At 51.0% G+C, this 18,442-nt stretch overlaps 1 protein-coding gene across 2 annotated transcripts in view; it reads left to right on the top strand.

Annotated features, from left to right (window-relative positions):
• SHB (SH2 domain containing adaptor protein B) overlaps positions 1–18,234 on the top strand; it is a 134,319-nt gene extending 116,085 nt beyond the window's left edge. Inside the window, exons 6-7 of one of the 2 annotated variants that reach the window (XM_042912616.1) lie at positions 4,170–4,437; positions 17,381–17,454. In XM_042912616.1, coding sequence (XP_042768550.1) covers positions 4,170–4,395 — 226 coding nt within the window. In that variant the 3' untranslated portion in view covers positions 4,396–4,437; positions 17,381–17,454. Of the gene's footprint in view, positions 1–4,169; positions 4,438–17,380 lie in introns of both variants that reach the window. The other variant, XM_042912615.1, reaches the window with a different exon arrangement.
• Positions 18,235–18,442: the final 208 nt, after the last annotated feature.

Here is an 18,442-nt window from a genome sequence, read left to right as displayed (position 1 = left end):
AGTTCACAGTCTTTGTTATAGACTTTGGAGAGCTGCAGGTGGTTGGAAAGAGCTCAGCGCGGTCCAAAGCCTTGTGGATTATCTGGGTCTGGCTTAGAAGTCTCTGTCTATACCCACAGCTGCTCCCCTCTATTAGGGTGGGATTTTAGAGTTTATGCAACTCAAATGCAACTCAAAACCCTGCATTGACTTCGAATTGCACAGAGCTGGAGTCAAATCCAGGCTGCCCTCTTCCTGGTTGTGTGACCTTGGGTAAGTCACTTAGCCTCTGTGATCTCCCAGCTGAAGATGATGAGCACCTCAACAGGCTTTTCCTCATGTTCTCATGGTGAAGCATTTTTGTGGCAAGCCAGAGCAGCTACTCTGGGACATAGAATACGCTAAGCAGAAATCTTGGGATTTAGGGAACAGAAGGAGATCTTTTAGATCACCTGGCCCAATGCCCTGTACAGGTGCAGAAACTGGGGCCCAGAGACAGCAAGAAGCTTGCTCACCTCCTGGCTTCCCGGCCAGACTCTGTTTTCTGGCAGCATTTGAGTCGGGCTGAGACAGAGGGCAGGAGGGACAGGGCTGGAGTGGGGGCAGGTCCGTGTCTTTGTTCCCACTATGTGGAGGATTTCACATCCTTTCAGGGCTGGTGGAGGAAAAATGAACTTTTAGCTCAATTAGTGTGCACTGTGCTTCCTCCTTCTAAAAGGTTTAAAGGAAATGCCACAATTAGCTGCTACTGTAGGCAAAAGAGGCTCCTCAAACGCTCTTCACAGGAGGCCAAATAGCAGTGAACTTTAGAATGTGCAGATGCCTCACAGGATGAAGGGACAAGCCATCAAGAGCTAGCATGAGGAATGATAGATGTTTCCCTGCACTCAGAATTACTGAGAAAATATGCCCTGCCAGTGGTAAAACATTTCCATGGATGCTATCCTTACCACTAAAACAGGCACCTCTCCTACATTCCATATATGGTGCTTTGGTGATTCTGGCTTGGACCCAGGAGACCCGGGTTCAAATCCTGGCCCCACCTCTGTCTAGCAGTGGGGTTGTAGACCAGTCAGAAGCCCGTTCTTTTCTTGAGGGGCACCATGATTTGGGGGGATTCCCTGTTGCAGTTGACATTTTCAGAGCTGTGGGGCCTTGGTTTGGGTTGCAGAAATGGCTATAGTGAGGTGGTATGTGACAGGGCACATGGCGTGGTTGCTGATACTTACAAATACTGGGTTTTCCTGCCCTGGTAGTTAGTGTATGGGGAGAAGGGCAGGAAAGATTACCTTTATCTTAACACATGCAGAAACTGGGGCTCATTCTGTCCTGCAAATGAGTGAAGAGCTGGGCTTAAATGCAGCCCAGTGCCCTCTTTTCTTCCCTCTGGAGCCTCTCTGAGCAAAAACACCCCCAACACTTCCCCTCCAGCCGGGCCCAAGAAGCCCAGGGAGGGCCCAGGCAGGTGTCTGGATAGTGTAGCCCCAGGACCACTGGATAGTGTAGCCAGATTTTCTGAGCAGGACCTGGGCCACAAGCCCTTTGCCAGGCATTGCCTGGCATCTTCCCTGAGGTGACATGTAGAAGGCCAGAGACCCTAAAGCTCCTTCCCTCAGCTTGTGGGAGCCTGAAAACATTGGGATTTTTCTGGCTCTGAGGTGACAGTGTCAGGATACAGACCCAACTATAGAGTCCACTTTTCTTCTCTGGGTCCGGCTCTCAAGCAGCAGAAGCTGGGAGCATCCAGGGATCTGGTGGCAGAGAGGGAGGTTGAGGCCAGCTCAAAAGGGACAGTGGTGGCCTCCATAGCTGGTGAGACAGGTTTTCAGAAGCCGCCCAACCGTGGATGTGTCTGGAAGGCGGATCAGGAGTGCAGGCTGGCTGCTGGGGAGGCAGGAGTAAAAGGGAGTACATGGAACTGATGAGGGCAAGAAGGGTGGAGGAGCCAGGACCTCATCCAGATTCCTGAATGACTGGTGAGCTATGGCATCACCAGCTGGAATGGACCTAGAATGGTCAGATGGACCTGGGATGGTCAGTTTTGTAAAGACTCAGGAAAACACACTCTCCCTAACTCAACTGCCCTCTTTCCACTGGTGCCCCAAACCCGGAGGTGACAGGCACCTGCACTCACACTGCCAACCCATTCTCCAGAGCACCCACTGGCCTGGCAGGGCCAACCGTGCCCATTGACAGGCTGGGGTTTCCCTCTCCGACCTGCTGCGTCTCCCCTCTCCCAGCCAAGCATTTAGGTTTTGCTCCCCTGAGAGCTCCCCAGTCCCCTCCAGCATCTGAGCCACCCCGATTACATTTCCAGCTGGTTTTTAATTATCTCCTATCTGCCTACATAAATCTGCCTGTGTGGCACGCCCGCCAGGGGAGGCGTTCCAACTGCCCATGCGTCGCCAGGAAACCTCTCATGCCCCGGGACAGCTTCTCTTCGGAGGCCCTGGGTGGTCTCTCCAAATGAGAAAAACATTTCCAATCACATTTCTAACATCTTGTTAATAGGACTTATTTAATAATATTTTTGCAAAAGCCATCTGGGAATGGCTTGGTTGGGGACTTGGGGAGGGCATATGGGTGCTGCAGGGACGGTCATGGTGACAGATACAGACTTTGGATCTGCCATCAGGGAAGGGGCAGGAACATGGAGAAGGATGCAGCCCTCGGGCAGAGGACCAGGGCCTGACTCCCAATGCTTCCACCTGTGTGAGGATCACCCAGCAGGTAGCTTTGTCAGGTCTCTGAGCCTCTTAGCCCGGAGGCTCAGGAACACAGTGAAAGGAAGGAAAGCCCTTTGTAAACTTTGAGAGGCTGTGCTAGTGCGGGTGGCATTATTTGCTTGCCCCAGGAAAGTATCATGGTCTTCCTCTGCTTCTAGCTAGGCAAATAACGCAAAGGTCCCCAGAGGAAATATGTTGAGCCCCCCAGAAGCATTTGGCAGGGCTTGAAGCAAACAGCTTCATACACTAAAACCCTAAGATGCAGGATTGCTGTTCCCCAGACCTTCAGGCCCTTAAAATCAGGAATAGGGTCTTGAATCGTCCCAGTCAAGACCCTGGCTTTGGGATGGGAGAAGCAGGCACAGGAAGGGGAAAAGACCTTCCCAAGGTCCTGGGCAAGTTGGTGACAGAGCCCCAATGTTATTACCCTTCTGAGCCCCACAGCACTATATTTTCTTCTCCCATTTTCCGCATAAACCCTCTTGGTATTTGAGGCAGATTTATAAAATCAGATGTCAGATTTTATAGCTCTCATCTTTGCTCCCACAGTTCAAATGCTATAACTATAAAAATAATGTTTTGCCACGTATGAGTGTGTGTGTGCATGTGTGGTGTCACACTCGCACACATGCACACCCTTCCACTTTGCTGGGTGAGGCGCCCCTGCTCCTGGTTCTTGGTACCTCACACCTGCTTTTTCCTGGGCAGGTCCCCTAGTGAGCAACCACTGTCTTCTTTCCAGCCAGGGGTGATTTCTGCCATTTTTAATGCCTTTTTTTTTCTTTTTTTTTTTTTTTAAGATTACTTCACCCGAGAGGAATATCAGAAACAATTGCCTTGGCAAAGCTGGCTTATTAGAAATGCTTTAATTAGAACTTTTTTTTTTTTTTTTTTTTGCTATTTTCCCTTTGAACATCCACATGCTGCTCATGGTCCCAGCCAGCATGGGAACCAGCCTGCCACATTCTCAGCAGACCTTCAAGGCAGGGCCGACAAACAAGTCAACAGTGTGGCTATCACTGCTGTGTTCCTACTGTGCACCAGGCCTCTAACTGGGCAGGGAGACAAAGACATATCAGACTCTAAGCTAGTAGTCCTGGCAAGGGGACAAGCAGGTAGGTGAGTGCTGTGATATAGGGAGGTATGGCAGAAAATAAGCGAGGGAGGGAGAAAGTTAAGTGAAGGCTTCCTGGAGGAGCTGGCATTTGAGCAGGGCTGAGGAAGATGACAGTTTATTGAGAATAGCAAGGTAGAAGGAGAGTTAGGTTTGGGATTGGAGGAGAGGTCTCTGCAGGACCCATTCTTCCTCTAGTCCCAACTAGTTTTTTCAGTTGTCCCTACCACAGAACCTCCCCACTTGGCCCAGGTGACCAATAATATTATGGACACAGACATGCCTTAAAAACTCTGAAGTCCTAGTCAGCCCTCTCCAGCTCTTCATAACATCCCCATTTCTCCCGCAAGGAAAGGTGTTCAGCAAGACTTGGGCCTTACCTGTGGCCATGACAGCTCTCCGCATTCCCAGCTCTTCATTCTTCTGACCTCCTGCTTTGCCAAAGAGCAGACCACGTGCCCATCATTTCTACTTGACACTCAAAGTGTATACCCCGCCCAGACTGGACAGAGCCTCCCAGGGAGAAATGCATTTACACAGTGCCCAGCAGGGCTCTTTGTGGTCTCAGGTACCTGAGAGACGTTGATTGGAACAGGCCTCTGCAGAGTGTCCTGTGAGGTGGGTAGAATTATACCAATAACAATGATTAAAAATATGGGGCGTTGTACAAGTGAGGATAAAACCACTGGGGAGGCAAATGTATAAGATCGAGTGATCTGGGCAAGCCCAGGTTTCAAATCCACAATCTCCAAACGTTAGCATAATCCCACTTGGAGTTCATATTTTCAGGCCATAAAAATACCTTTTCTGTCTTGAGTTATTCTCATCTTAACCAAAAATGTATTCTATGAAGAATCTAGGGCTGTTTTACTTTTTTGCAGGAGTTGTGCTTTTAAAAAGCAATCAGTTCCGATAGTAAGTTAACTTTTTGAAACTCAATTACTTGCAGCCATGCTGAAAAAAACTATAATTAATGTGGTCAAATCCTAGCCAAATAATAAAATGAAAGCTTTGTTGTGTATCAAGGCAGAAATCAATTTCATTAGGGAGCAAAGAGCCAGAGATTTAATTTTGAGGAAATTCTCCACCCTGTGGACAGAGGTTGTCAAGAAGCTGCCAGAATGAATGCCCAACACAAGAGGACTCACCCTCCAGAGCCCAAATTACTGAGGACTGATTGACCTTTCAAAATTGCATTTGCATACCTTCCAAGTGTGGCCTAAGCCAGTGGGCTTTTGCTCTTTAATGTTCTTGGACCTGGTACCCCTTTTGGTTTGGGTCAAGAGGTGAATGTTATCTGCACCCAATGACACTGGCATGTCAAGAAGATCCTGTCCTTTGGAACTCGGGATGAGGTGGCCTCAGAAGGTCAGTAGACATGAGAAAGGAGTTTAGCAAGGACTTGGGGTGTGCACATTGATGGTGGGGTCATTTCCAGACAGCAGGGCTGAGGGCAAAGCCGGACAGACCCACTAGGGACGATGCCCAGTTGCACGACCCCAAATGCAAGGGGAATAGTGAACAGCAAGTGTGACCAGAATGGGAAAGGACAGGAAATTCTGCCCTGTGAGGACATCTGGAGAGAGAGCAGCCTAAGGTCTGCTCCTGCTTCTGTCTTCTGGTATCTAAGAGGCCTTCCCAGGGCAGAAGGAATGGGCTGTGACCCGCAGGAACCAGAGCTCTGAGCTGAGGCTACTATCAGTGAGATGCACTAAATTCAAGATGGACTTTCCTGTGGTCAGAGCCATCAGAGCTTGGAAGGGATTTCCTGGCTGGGGAGTAAACTCCCCAATGCTGGGGGTAGGCAACAAAAGCTGGACACCAAGTATTATGAATATTGCAAAGGCATTTCCATCGTGGGACCACACTAGAATGGGGGTGCTTAGACCTGCATGTGCATCAGAATCTCTTGGAGAGCATCTTAAAAGCAGATCTGGTTCCAAAGAGGCCCAGGGAGCCCCAGGTTTGACAAGTCTTGAGGGACTCTGATGTGGGCATTCTGAGGCACATTGGAAGAAACTATTTTTGAGAAACATCCACTCTTCTCCCAGCCCTGGGATGCTGGAACTTCTGTAATGCAGATTGAGTCCTTTTGTTTAATAGCCGAGTTGTCATTCCTTCCTTGTCATGTGATGTGAGCATCTCCTGTGTGCCAAGTTTCAAAGGTTTACAGGTTTGGGGAGCCTGGGTGGCTCAGTCAGTTGAGCATCCAACTTCAGCTCAGGTCATGATCTTGTGGTTCATGGGTTTGAGTCCCACATCAGGTTCTATGCTGACAGCTCAGAGCCTGCAGCCTGTTTCAGATTCTGTGTCTCCCTCTCTCTCTGCCCCTCCCTCTCTCACGCTCTGTCTCTGTCTCAAAAATAAATAAACATTAAAAAAAAAATTTTTTTTTTTTAAAACGTTTACAGGTTTGCAGGACCTCAGGGGTCATCTAGTCCTGTCCCTTCATTGTATTGATAGGGAAATTGAGGGCTGAGAGGGCAGGAGCCAGGGCTGGGATCAGCTTCCTGATGTCCAATTCAGAGATCTTTTCACTTGCTTTCAGTGCACTTCCGGGAGCATTGAAAACTACTCCCATTTCACACATGAAGAAATTGAAGCCCAAATTCCAAGGACTGTTGGGAGTTCTTCCACTGAGAACCACTGTCATTCACATGATTTGCAAATGTCCTTAGCCAGGGTGTTTGGGTGGCTTACAGTCAGCAGTGTTTGAAATTCCAGAGAGGAGAAAACTACCCTCGGGTTAGATACAAGGTCACTGAGCAGATAGATCTGTTTTGTTTTGTTTTTTTTAATTTTTTAGGTTTTTATTTTAATTTTGATAGAGAGTTCAAGTGGGGGAGGGGCAGAGAGAGAGGGAGACACAATCTGAAGCAGGCTGTAGGCTCTGAGCTGTCGGCATAGTGCCTGATGTGGGGCTCGAACTCACGGACCTTGAGATCGTGACCTGAGTTGAAGTCAGATACTTAACTGACTGAGCCACCCAGGTGCCCCAGATCTGTTTTAATTTGAAGTCTTTAAAGACCCCTGTGCATTTTCTTTTCTCTCTTTACTTTTTTTTTTCTTTTTTGAAGCAAAACTGTAAGCTGGATCAGGTGCTTTGTGAGCAAGTCCCTTCCTTGCCATGCTAATGGACTCCCTCTTTCAGTTAGCAGAACTGTCCAGCCCCCACCAGGACAGGAGTTGGGTGGGAGGATACTGGGGGCAAGCCCTGTGATTTAAGGATGAGATTCGGGGTGTGGGAGATTGCTGCTTCCCCCCTGTCTGCACCCCCACCCCACTCTCCCTCTCCACTTTGTCATACCCCATCTCTGCTGACAAGACGTTATAAAGACTATTGGTAGTGGCCAAGACTCCCCTACAACTGATAGCATGGGGGCGTGGCATTCTGGCCCCTGATTCGCTGGGAAATTAGAGCAGACCTCCACCACTCTCTGGGTCTCAATGTCATCTGTAAAATAAGCAGGGAACCAAATAGTCTCAAAAGCCTCTGCTTGGTACTTTACCTGCCTCAGAATACATGGGTGCCTGGGTGGCTCAGTCGGTTAAGTGTCTGACTCTTGGTTTCGGCTCAGGTCATGATCTCACGGTTTTGTGGGTTTGAACCCTGCATCGGGCTCTGCACACTGCTTGGAGCCTGCTTGGGATTCTCCCTCTCTCTCTGCCCTTCCTCCACTCGTGCTCTTTCTGTCTCTCTCAAAATAAATAAATAAACTTAAAAAAATAATAATAAAGAGGGGTGCCTGGATGGCTCAGTCGTTTAAGTATCTGACTTCGGCTCAAGTCATGATCTCGTGGTTTGTGGGTTCGAACCTAGCATTGGGCTCTGTGCTGACAGCTGGGAGCCTGGAGCCTGCTTCAGATTCTGTGTCTCCTTCTCTCTCTCTGCCCCTCCCCTGTTCATACTCTGCCTCTCTCTCAAAAATAAACAAACATTAAAATACAATTTTTTTTAAGAGCACCTGGGCACCTCAGTTGGTCAGGCATCCAATTTCAGCTCAGGTCATGATCTCACAGTTGGTGAGTTCAAGCCCCGCATTGGGCTCTGTGCTGACAGCTCAGAGCCTGGAGCCTGCTTCGGATTCTGTCTCTCTCTATCTGCCCTTCCTCTCCTCATGCTCTGTCTCTCTCTCTCAAAAATAAACATTAAAAAAAATTTTTTTTTAATTTTTTAAAAAAGAAATGGTGAATACAGAGCAATATGCACAGTAGTACTTAATAAATACAGTGCAATCATGTATGACCAGTAGTTTTTAAGCAGAGAAATTTCTTTCCTCATCTTTCCTATTCTGTTTTCAAGTGGAGCCCTGTGTGTGACAATGTACTTTTGAGAGGGTCATGAAATACCGCTTGATGTTTGGGGAAATTGATGCCAGGGAAGTAAACACGCTTCCCATTGTCACCCAGTGGCAGAGCTAGGGCCAGAACCTAGGCCTCACCACCAGCCACGGGGGCTGCCCAGCTGGAGGAGATGGTCCTACAGCCAGGAGTCTGCCTGGCCATCCATGGCTTCTAGGCTGCCAGCATGGCCATGAATGACAGACCGGAAGACAGGAAGACACATTCACTGCTCAGCCCAGACCACATGGAGCCAGCAAGACAGACCAGATGGGCAGCAACTTGTATGTGGGCTCCTGCAGAGCAGATGGAAACAAAGCCATGTCAGAACCCCAAACCTCGGCACCCGCCAGACTTGCTCATGCACTGCCCAGCTCAGACCTCAGACAGTCTCTGTTGGGGGGGAGAGGTGTGTGTGAAAGCTCCATTCCACAGATGAGGAAACTGAGGCTGAGGAAGCCACAGCTCAATGTAGCAGGGCAAGGACTCAGACCCAGGTGGCGGTTCCACAGGCGGTGGTTCCTTTGAGAATGGTTCTACTTTCCTTGCCAGGCGCATCCCCCCTTGTCTCGGCCTTTCCTGGGTCAATCCCAGGTCTCCAGCTCCCCTGTGCCTTTAAAAGCCATTGTGCGCCTCCAAGTCCTCTCAGCCACTGGTGCTTACCGCCACAGCTGCTTTTGCCCACCCTCTGCTGGGTCCCTGGTCTGGAGCTTCCTTCAGGTCTGGCCTGCCCCCCACCCCCATCTGCTGTTTGTGAGGAGGGTAGGAGGTTGGTCCTTGAAAACAGCCTGGAGCCCTTTGCAGCCAAGCAGTTTGGCAAACTCTTTGTGTGTCAAGCCCTTAAATGTGGAGCGGGATGACCTGACCTTTATCAAGCGTTCACACTGCATTCATTCACAGCTAAGTTCTCACTTACCCTGATAACTACTGTGAGGGTGGACTCTTGTTATTCCCATTTCACAGACGCAGACTTTTAGGCACTGGAGAATGTGGGTGTGTGGCTTTAACCTCAGTGCCACCAGAAGTTGAGACTGGATTGTTCTTTGTTGTGGAGGCTGTCCTATGCATTGTAGGTTTGTCAGCACCCTTGGCTTCTACCCAGATGCCAGCAGCACCTGAGTTCCCAGGCACTGCTGAATACCCCCCAGAAGGGATGAACTCACTCCCACGGAGAACCCCTGCTCCAAGGAGCGTATGGGCTGGGAAAGGCTTGTCCCAGTACATGGAGACCACTCTGAGCTGAATGCATTCTGTCCATCTGTTGGCACAAGTGTTAGGACTGCTCTTATCATCGTGCTGTCCCTAAGCCTGGGCGTCTGCTGTGCCCACTGCTCTACTTGTCTTTCTTCCTGCACTGAGGCCAGCCATCCTGCCCTGCCTTAGTGCTCCTGGCTGGTGCTGGGGTGACCTCTACCCTCCTCGGACGTCCCTCATTGGCTTGAGAACTTTAGTGCTGGAGGGACCCCCTCCACCTTTTCCAAATGAGAGAAACTGAGGCCCAGGGAGAAGGTACTTGCCTGGCGCATGACATCATCAGTGGGATCAGAGTTTGAACTCAGGCATCTGACTTCAGTCTGGCCACCACCACCAGCCCCCACCTGTCCTAAACACAAAAACTCATTCCCGTTCCCAGAAGAGTACTGATTAGAAGTAAAGGGGAAAACAAAACAAAACACGCTAGACCCTCTTGCCTCTTCCCAAAGCTCTGACAGCATTACACATGTCACCCCCACCCCACCTCCTCCCCTCCCCTTGCAGTTTTCGTGTGCACTTGGCAGAGCCTGAGGACTGATGGGAATCCTAAACAAGGGGACTGCAAAAGTTATCCAGCCTACCCTGAAGCGTCATTACCCTTTTCACGCCTCCAATAATGGGAGGCTTACTCTGCTGTCAGCCTTGATCATTAAAATCCTCCTGTCTAAAAGTTTGTTAGTCTTCTCCTGAGAAAATTGCCTAAAATGGATTCATTTTGACCTACCCGCTGCTCTGTGTGGCACAAAACAAACCTATGCCTTTCCATGTTTGCTGGGAGAGGCTTCTGCCAGCTCCCCTTCTGCCTGGAGATGGCTTTTTGTCATGATTTACTGAAGGCTCTCACCCCGAGCCGCCAACTTAGAGCTTGAGAAATGCCCGCGCGTCTCAGGAAGGCTAATCGCTGCTGATGCGTTTATTGAAAGTCCAATTATTTGGTTGTAAATCAAGTCATTTGGCTCAGCAGCATTTACATGTAGACATTTGTTCGCAATAACTTGACATATGCGTCTTTGGTTTATCGTTGTGAAGGCTGTTTCAGAAGGCCCTGGGCAGCACGCAGGTATTTGCCATGTGGACTTCTAAGCCCCTTCCCCCAGCTCCCTGGACTCCTAGACTATCTCAGCCAGAGGGGCCTCCGTACCTCCAGCTCCTTGCATTGCAGTTGAGAACCCCAGCACACAGCTAGAACAAGTTGCTGCTCCCTCCAGTCCCTGGTCCTCTCCCCTGTGCCATGGGCATCTTGCAGATAATGATGCCAGCCCTCCCAGCATCTTTGTGAAGCCACAGGCTGGTCTGGTCATGGGCCAAGGGTGGCGGCTATCACTGCTGTACATCTTTGTGTCCCAGACTCCTGGACCCTTTTCGGGAAGTTCACAGCATGTACAGATGCTAGCCTGCATGCAAGTAGGGCCTTGGGAGCTGTCAACCAGGTTGACAGGGACCTGTCCCTGAAGGCTCCCGGCACTTGAGTTCTGGATATTTCTTTCCCAATGCAGGCCCAGGGCTCTCACATCATGCTTCTCTGCAGGCACTTGTGAATGTTTCTGGGGTTTCTACGCATTGCTCACAGGTATGTTGAGGAGAATTTCTCTGTAGACACACACACCCAGCCAAATATCCCATCTCACTGGAGGTCAAAGAGAAGGGAGGAGGAAAGCAGACATTCTGAATCACAGAGCCATCTGCTTGCACGGTCAGTGTTGCCAACTGCAGGGCGGAGTTAGCCGGGAACAACCTTTTTTGTGGGAACCTAGGTGGCCATGAATATAGGAGGTGCCTTGCCATGGGCACCCCTCCAGGCTGGCTCCCTGGGGATGCCAGGTCCCAGGGTCATGACAGATCAGGGTAAGGGCCAGGCCTAGGACCACACCTACCCCCGCATGGACAGCACAAACGTCTGTGTCCATCTCTACTGCCACAGAGGGCTGGGCTTTGAGCGGGAGCACTGGCTGGCATTCTCATGCTCATGGAGGACGTGGGAACTGCGACATTTCATCCCTGAGAATCATCCTGCAACCAGTTGCTGAGGGCACTTCAAATGCCCAGGAAGTCCATGGCTCTAAGAGGGAACTTGTCTCATATTTGTGCTTTGTTTCTCTAGGCCTGGGCAGGGGGCATTGGCTGCCTCAGTCACCCCAGCAAGGATTTCTTCTAGAAATCTGAGGAAAGAGGGGCTTGACCCATTCTTCCTTGTGACCTCCCTCAGGCAAGACTTGTCTTTTGACTTGAGAGGTGCAAGACTTTGTACCCCCTAAAGGGGTGACCCTCTGGGTGCTCCTCATGACTCTGCCCCTCACTAAGCTTGCTCAGCTGGTCCTCACTGGCTGTCCTAGGACCAGGGCTATCCAGACAGAGCAGCTACTGTATCTGACCTTGGAGGAAGTGGCTTCTACCCTGTCTGGGCCACACTAAGGGACAGGGTACAACAGCCACCAACCTGCCCTTGGGAGCTTATAGACCAGAGAGGGGGTTGTGTGGGGCCTCATTGCTGGCTCAGGGCAGACCCTCACCAGATAGCTGATAGTTGGATGGACGGATGGATGATGGACAGATGGACCAAGTGCCCAGCTGTGGGCCAGGCTTATGCTGAGAGCCCAGAGAAAGTAAGGCTTGGCCTACTGAGAAACGTCACAGTGAACAGACAGGATTCTTTTTTTTTTTTTTTTTAAAGTTTATTTATTCTGACAGAGAGCATGAGCAGGGGAGGGACAGAGAGAGAGAATCCTGAGCAGGCTCCACACTGACATCGTGTAGCCTGATGCAGGGCTCGAACTCAAGAACCCATGAGATCATGACCAGAGCTAAGACCAAGAGTCGGACGCTTAACTGACTGAGCCACCCAGGCTCCCCTGAACAGACAGGATCCTTGACCTCAGGAACTCACAGAGCTACAAGGAAGCCGTGTCTCAGGACAGAAAGAGTTCAAAGGCCCACCTAGACACCTGGATCCATCTGGTTAGGTGGCTGAGCAGGAGAAAATGAGGCTGCAGAATCAGACAGCTATAGTGAAATCCTAGCCCCGCCATGTGCGATGGGACTTGGCACTCAACCTCGCTAGCATCAGTTTCCCATCCGTAAACAGTGGTAGATCTACCAGCTTAGGAGCATGGCTGTGGGCTTCCATGCGATAATATGTAGCAACAGCTCAGCTCCCTGCCTGGTGCACAGTGTGGTTTGAACAGTGCAGGTGGCATTCATTGTGCAGTGGCCATGGGGAGCCATGGTTGGTTTTGAGCCGAGAGACAGTGTTCTGGGGCATCTCCGTCGAGAGAGCAGTTCCCCAACCACCTTTTAGTAGAGGTGGACCAGAGATCCTTGCTGTGTGTGGATTCCTGTAACCAGGTTCTACGCGATAGTCCCCAAAGGCAATTTCCTTGCCTTCTCCTGCATAAATATTATATGCAAGTATTTTTAAGTCATTTCATCATGAAAAGAAGCGATTTAACATAACTATTACTCAGGATTCTTCATGAAATATGCATCAAGCAATTAGGTCTAAAAGCGAGAGGTGAGGCCTTGTACCCTGCTTGGGCCGGCAGCTGCGGGCTGAGTGATGTTTTATTAAAGCCCATGATTATGAGACGAGGTAGGGCCTGTTATTAGGCCCGGCACGCCAGGCACGTTTGATAATCCTGGTGATGAGGAGGTGCTTTTTGTGATGATAATGAGGGATCTAAACGCAGTGACAGCCCCAGCACCCCCAGCCTCCGCCAGCCTTACATGACTCATTAGACAGGTCACCCACCGGAGACACCCTTAATTGTGACTTTGCTCTCGCAAGATGTCCTATCAAAGGAGACAGGCCTGACACAGGAGCCTCGCGGGCGGCCACAGCCTGTCCAAACTCCCTGGGGACCAAGGCCCTCCCAGAAGTGATGATGGCGAGGTGGCGTGGCCGGGGACCTGGCCCACCTGGCCCTGGAGGCAAAGAGCTCTGCGTTCTGGCTTCAGCCAAAGCCCGCCCTGCCGTGTGCCTTGGCCCAGGGTGTTGCTCTCTCCCACCTCAGTCCTCCAAGGCACCCCAAGAGAAGCTCTGTCCAGAGCATCCACAGCACCCCTGGGCATGCTGGTTATCTGATGCACCCTCTTTTCTTGCTAGAAATTCTAATTTTTTTCTATTCTTATGCTAGTTGTCTTCTGAATTGAGTTGGGAGTAATTAAAGCCATCCCTTCACAGTTGTTTTTATTTTTTTTATATTTTTTATTTAAAAAAATTGTTTTAATGTTTATTTATTTTTGAGAGAGAGGGAGAGCCAGAGCATGAGCAGGGGAGGGGCAGAGGGAGAGGGAGACACAGACTCGGAAGCAGGCTCCAGGCCCTGAGCTGTCAGCACAGAGCCTGACATGGGGCTTGAACCCACAAACCGTGAGATCATGACCTGAGCCGAAGTCAGATGCTTAACCAACCAAGCCACCTAGGCGCCCCTTCACAGTTGTTTTTAAATCTTCAGCTGTTGTAAAGTATCATCTCATTCATGGGGACCTTGTGACCCATCAGGATATATTATCAGGATATATTACACATCTCTTGGGTGTGTGTTGACAAGGTTTTACCTGACCTATTCGTGAGTCAGAGTTTGACAGATTGTTTCAAAAAGCAAGCTCACCTCTCAGGGCCTGCCAACCTCATGTGACGGGTCTCCATAGCTGGGGCCTTTAGCAGTCAGGACAAGCCATCCCCAGTGCCTGAGATGACCTTTCCATGCCAGCCCTGTGCTGTCTCTGGCCCACCATCAGCCCTGTAGGGTAAGTACCTAGGGACTGAGGCCAGAGTCAAAGAGTCCCTTGAACAGGGTCTAACGTCTCTCCCCTGCCACCTTACCTGGCCTCATACGGAGTGTTGAGGGATTCTCTCCTGGAGCTGGATGGTACTAAGTCAGGAGCATGGACCCTGGGAAAGGCCCACCAGGGAGGGAAGCAGCACCACCGCTGATTGCTGTGTGACCTTGGGTCAGCCACCTGACTGAGCCTCAGGACTTGGCACACAGCCTGAATCACAGGAAGTGCCTGGGAAACATTGGCCGTGAAGACCATTATGAACAGTGCCCCGTGAGAATAAAGACTGGGGGCTGTGAGCAGCAGTGGAATGGGGCATGAGGCTGCCTCCAGGCCCCTTCCTGCGAGAAGTCCTCACAAGGGGGCAAGAGCTTATGTTTACACACATGGAATCCAGGACCTTAGGCCCAGAAGCACCCTCAAAGGTCATCCGGTTAGCCTCCCCACAGATCCAGTGGTGCCAAGGACAGAACCCACCACCGCCAAAGGACCGCCTCAGGTCCAGAGAACCACGGGGTGCAGTGCTTGAGCCCAAGGGGAAGGGCCACTCCTGCTGGGGGCTCCTGATGTGGGAGCCAGCTCGTGGGCCTTTATCCCTCTACCAGGGGATGGTCATGCCTTGGACTGGGCGGTCATAGGGCCTGAGTCCTCTGCCATGGTCTGAGTTTTGTGACTGGCCTGCCCCACTCGGCACAGCCTAGCTCAGTTACAAACCTGTGTCTACTGAAATACATGTGCCAGAGGCACTTCAGGGAGGTGCTAACAGCTGCCCTGCCTCACCTATGTCTGTTGAGGAGGAGGCATCATTGTGGAGTTTCTGATAACCTGGTGGCCATTCCGAACCTGTGGCCTGGGAACAGAGGGGCCTTCTCTCCCTCTGGTCCCATCAGCTGTTTTCACCATCCCTGCCACTTCTCTTGCTGGGTGTTTTAAGAACAACCACTATAAAAACGTCCCATTAAACCATATGAGTTACTTCTCTTCACCTCCTTAAAAAGTAAATCATCTCCTCCTGCCACTTCCTTTCTGTGTTGCCAGCACAGCTTTGGCATTCTGGCCTGGCTCACAGCTATAGCTGCTGTGATCCAGTCTTCCACATCGTATGCTCTGCACCCCAGCCGCAGATCTGTGGTCTGGCACCCAAAACATCACCCCACTCCACTCACAAAGAGGAGCATGACTGTCCGAGGCTACACGCCCTCTGCTCCCTCAATCACCTGCAGCTCCAGCCGGTGCTCTGCCCCGCCCCCCCCCCCCAACCCTTTGTCCAGGCAGAGCTGAGCTCATGGCCTCAGTGCACAGAGCTTTTTAACTAGTCCTAGTTTCCTTAGCCACACAATCTCAGCACTTCATTCAAGCAGTTACCACCCTATCCAGGCCGGCACAGATTCGTGATCTCTCCCGTGTGATGGGTAGCTAGTCTTCGCTTAAATGGGGTTGTACGTTTTCTCACTTACTGCGCACGCCGTTCCCTTTCTAACAGCTTAAGCAAGTGCGCCTCCTGCTTCTCAGATGTGTCGAGGCAATTCTCCAATGAAATGACCCTTCACTGAGGAGCAGAACTTGCCACAGGCTCTGTAATTAGAACATTGTCAGCCTTAAAAAATCTTGATTTAAATTTTAGTTCTTTACAGGAATTATTCTCTCTAGAAACATAATTGCTCTCCGAACGATTTCCTTTAAGCTGAGGGTGACATCTCTAAATACATTATTATGAGCAGATGTATTGCTCAGTGCCCGCACTTCATTAAGCATTTGCTCTGCCATTTGAAAATGGTGCTGGAGTCCAAATTGATGCATTAACAGAGCAGGCGTCCGTGAGCGCGGGGAGCCCAGTCCTGACTGGAAGAGACGTGGTAAGCCCTCCAGTGCCCCTGTGGGAGCAGTCGGAGCAACAAGAACTGGAGCTCAGCCTCGCCAGGGGCTGGGCCTTGGTCTCCCAGAAGCAAGGCCCCTGGGGCTGGTCACAAGTTATCAGTGCCAGGGGACAGACTCTAGAGAAGGCAGCAAGAGGTCAGAGTGCCAGCTTTCTCACTAAGTGACAAATGTGAGATAAATTGGACTGTGCTTTGGAAACCAAGCATCTACAGGTTTGGCAGCAAAATCATAAAAGGCCAGGCTTAGAGCTGAGTGGGCAGGGAAAAGGCAGCTTGGGCAAAGGCAGATTGACAGAGGAGTGAGTGATCTGATATGGCCAGAGACCTGGGTGGAAGGTGGGAGGACCAGGGCCAGGTACTAGGGCCAGGTGGAAGCAGCATGGCCATTGCCATCTGAGATCTGTGCCCCAGCCAGTGTATGCTGGTGTAGGGGCACGGGGCTGCAAGGGGCACGGGGTCCAGCGTTCTACTCTGATCTCCAAGGGACCCACCCACTGCCCTTTTCAGCAGATGCCATGCATGGTGTGTCCAGGGACCGGGCCCTGATCTGTGGAGCTCTCAGGGGAGTTGGGAAAATGGAGAAGTAATTGCAATTCAAGGAAGCAAGTGATGGAGGCACGAGTTTGCTCGGTGCTGTCAGAGGAAGGAAGGAGCTCTGCTTGTGGTAGCCTGGAAGACTTCCCAGCAGAAGAAACACTCAGGTTGGGCCTTGGAGGAGGAGGCAGAGTTCACTGAACAGAGGGAAGATGCACAGAAAAGGGAGTGCCTGCAAGGGGGCAGAGCTGGGGAAGAACACACATACCCCCGACATTCCCTTGGCTAAAACTAGTAACATGTTTACAGAGGCTGCAAGGGAGGCTGGGAAATGTAGTCCCTGGCAGGGCAGGCAGCCCCTTCCTAGTGGCAATAAAGTAGTATGGAAGGGAGAGCATCAATTTTTGGAAAACAGCTCACCTGTCATCCCTGCTATACTGTTTTCTCACCTATAAACTGGGGGTGATGAGACCTGCCCCGCACACTTGCCAGGGCACTGGGGACTTAATCATACTTTTCGCCTGGCACACACAGCCTAAAAACTTGTCTGTGTCAGCAATAAGAGGAGCCAAGTCTGGGGGCTTGTTTTCCTGAGGAAGCCTTTCAAAAGCTCTCAAGATCCTAAAGACTCTCCAGCAGTGTTTGCTGCTGGTTCCTGGTCTATGCTGGGCTTGGGGAGCTCTGGGGTGCAGCTGCATTTCAGTTGGGCCTGAGCAGCATGGCTGTTTCAGCCTTTGTCACTGCAGATCCTAATAATAACCTCTGTGTTTTGTTCACAGGAGCAACCAGGGCTTTATGCACATGAAACTGGCCAAAACCAAAGAGAAGTACGTTCTGGGTCAGAACAGTCCCCCATTCGACAGTGTCCCAGAAGTCATCCACTACTATACCACCAGAAAGCTGCCCATCAAAGGGGCTGAGCACTTGTCCCTCCTCTACCCTGTGGCTGTGCGGACCCTCTGAGCGGACAAGCCCCACCCTGCTCTGTGACGGGCCCAGACTTGGAGGAGCTGGAGGCCCCCGCCCACCAGCCCGGCCGCTGTTGCAGGCGGGGTCCAATTTGTGTCGTGTGTATGGTACTAGCACACCACTGCATGTCTCTAGAATGCTGTTGCCACTTATGGGGGCTGGAGAAAGCCTGGACAAAGACAGAAGGACAGCCAACACGCCACCCCAGCCCCCACCCCCGCCCCCTCCTTGAGTTTCTGTGAATTAAAATATTTGCAAATCCAAAGAGATGCCTTCCAAGATGAACAAAGGAGAGCAGCTCCGGAGGGGCGAGGGGCGGGTCGGGAGCTCCCCGGGTTGCAGCTCTTTGTTCTCCAGCTGTCACGAATTCACACCTGTGGGGGTGGGGGGGGGCACTACGGTTTTCCCACCAGGGCCCCTGCTGGTGCTGGGAGACAAATGCGGGTGCTCTGAGAGCCCAGAAAGCCCCAGGAGTCTGGCTTCCCCTGTGGTGTGTGTGTATGTGTGAGTGTGAACACATACACGAGAGAGCATGGTCACACACAGATGTGAGTAAGCCCACTAAATCCACTGTTAGTCACTCAGTGTAATCACTAGGAGATCTTCAAGGAATCATTGTGCAGTCACAAAGAGGATTCAATTATTTATGAATAGGGTGTGTAAATAAAATAGTCATTTAATACATATTCTTATCCCTTTTTTTATATGTACGTATATATACCACAGGGGGTCTCTGAGGAGGGCAGTGTTTACCTGCTGGTTTCGTTCCCAGAGCAAGGTGTGTCTCTGGGCGTGTGTGGTACGACAGGCCCCAGGGAGGGAAGGAAGCAGAGAGGGGTTTTCTTTGCCCGCCTGAGAGCCAACCTCAGGAC

Source organism: Panthera leo, chromosome D4, assembly GCF_018350215.1.
Source record: "Panthera leo isolate Ple1 chromosome D4, P.leo_Ple1_pat1.1, whole genome shotgun sequence".
NCBI classification, from domain to species: Eukaryota; Metazoa; Chordata; class Mammalia; order Carnivora; family Felidae; genus Panthera; species Panthera leo.
The sequence above is the reverse complement of the archived record's forward strand: the minus strand, read 5'-3'. Positions and strand labels throughout refer to the sequence as shown.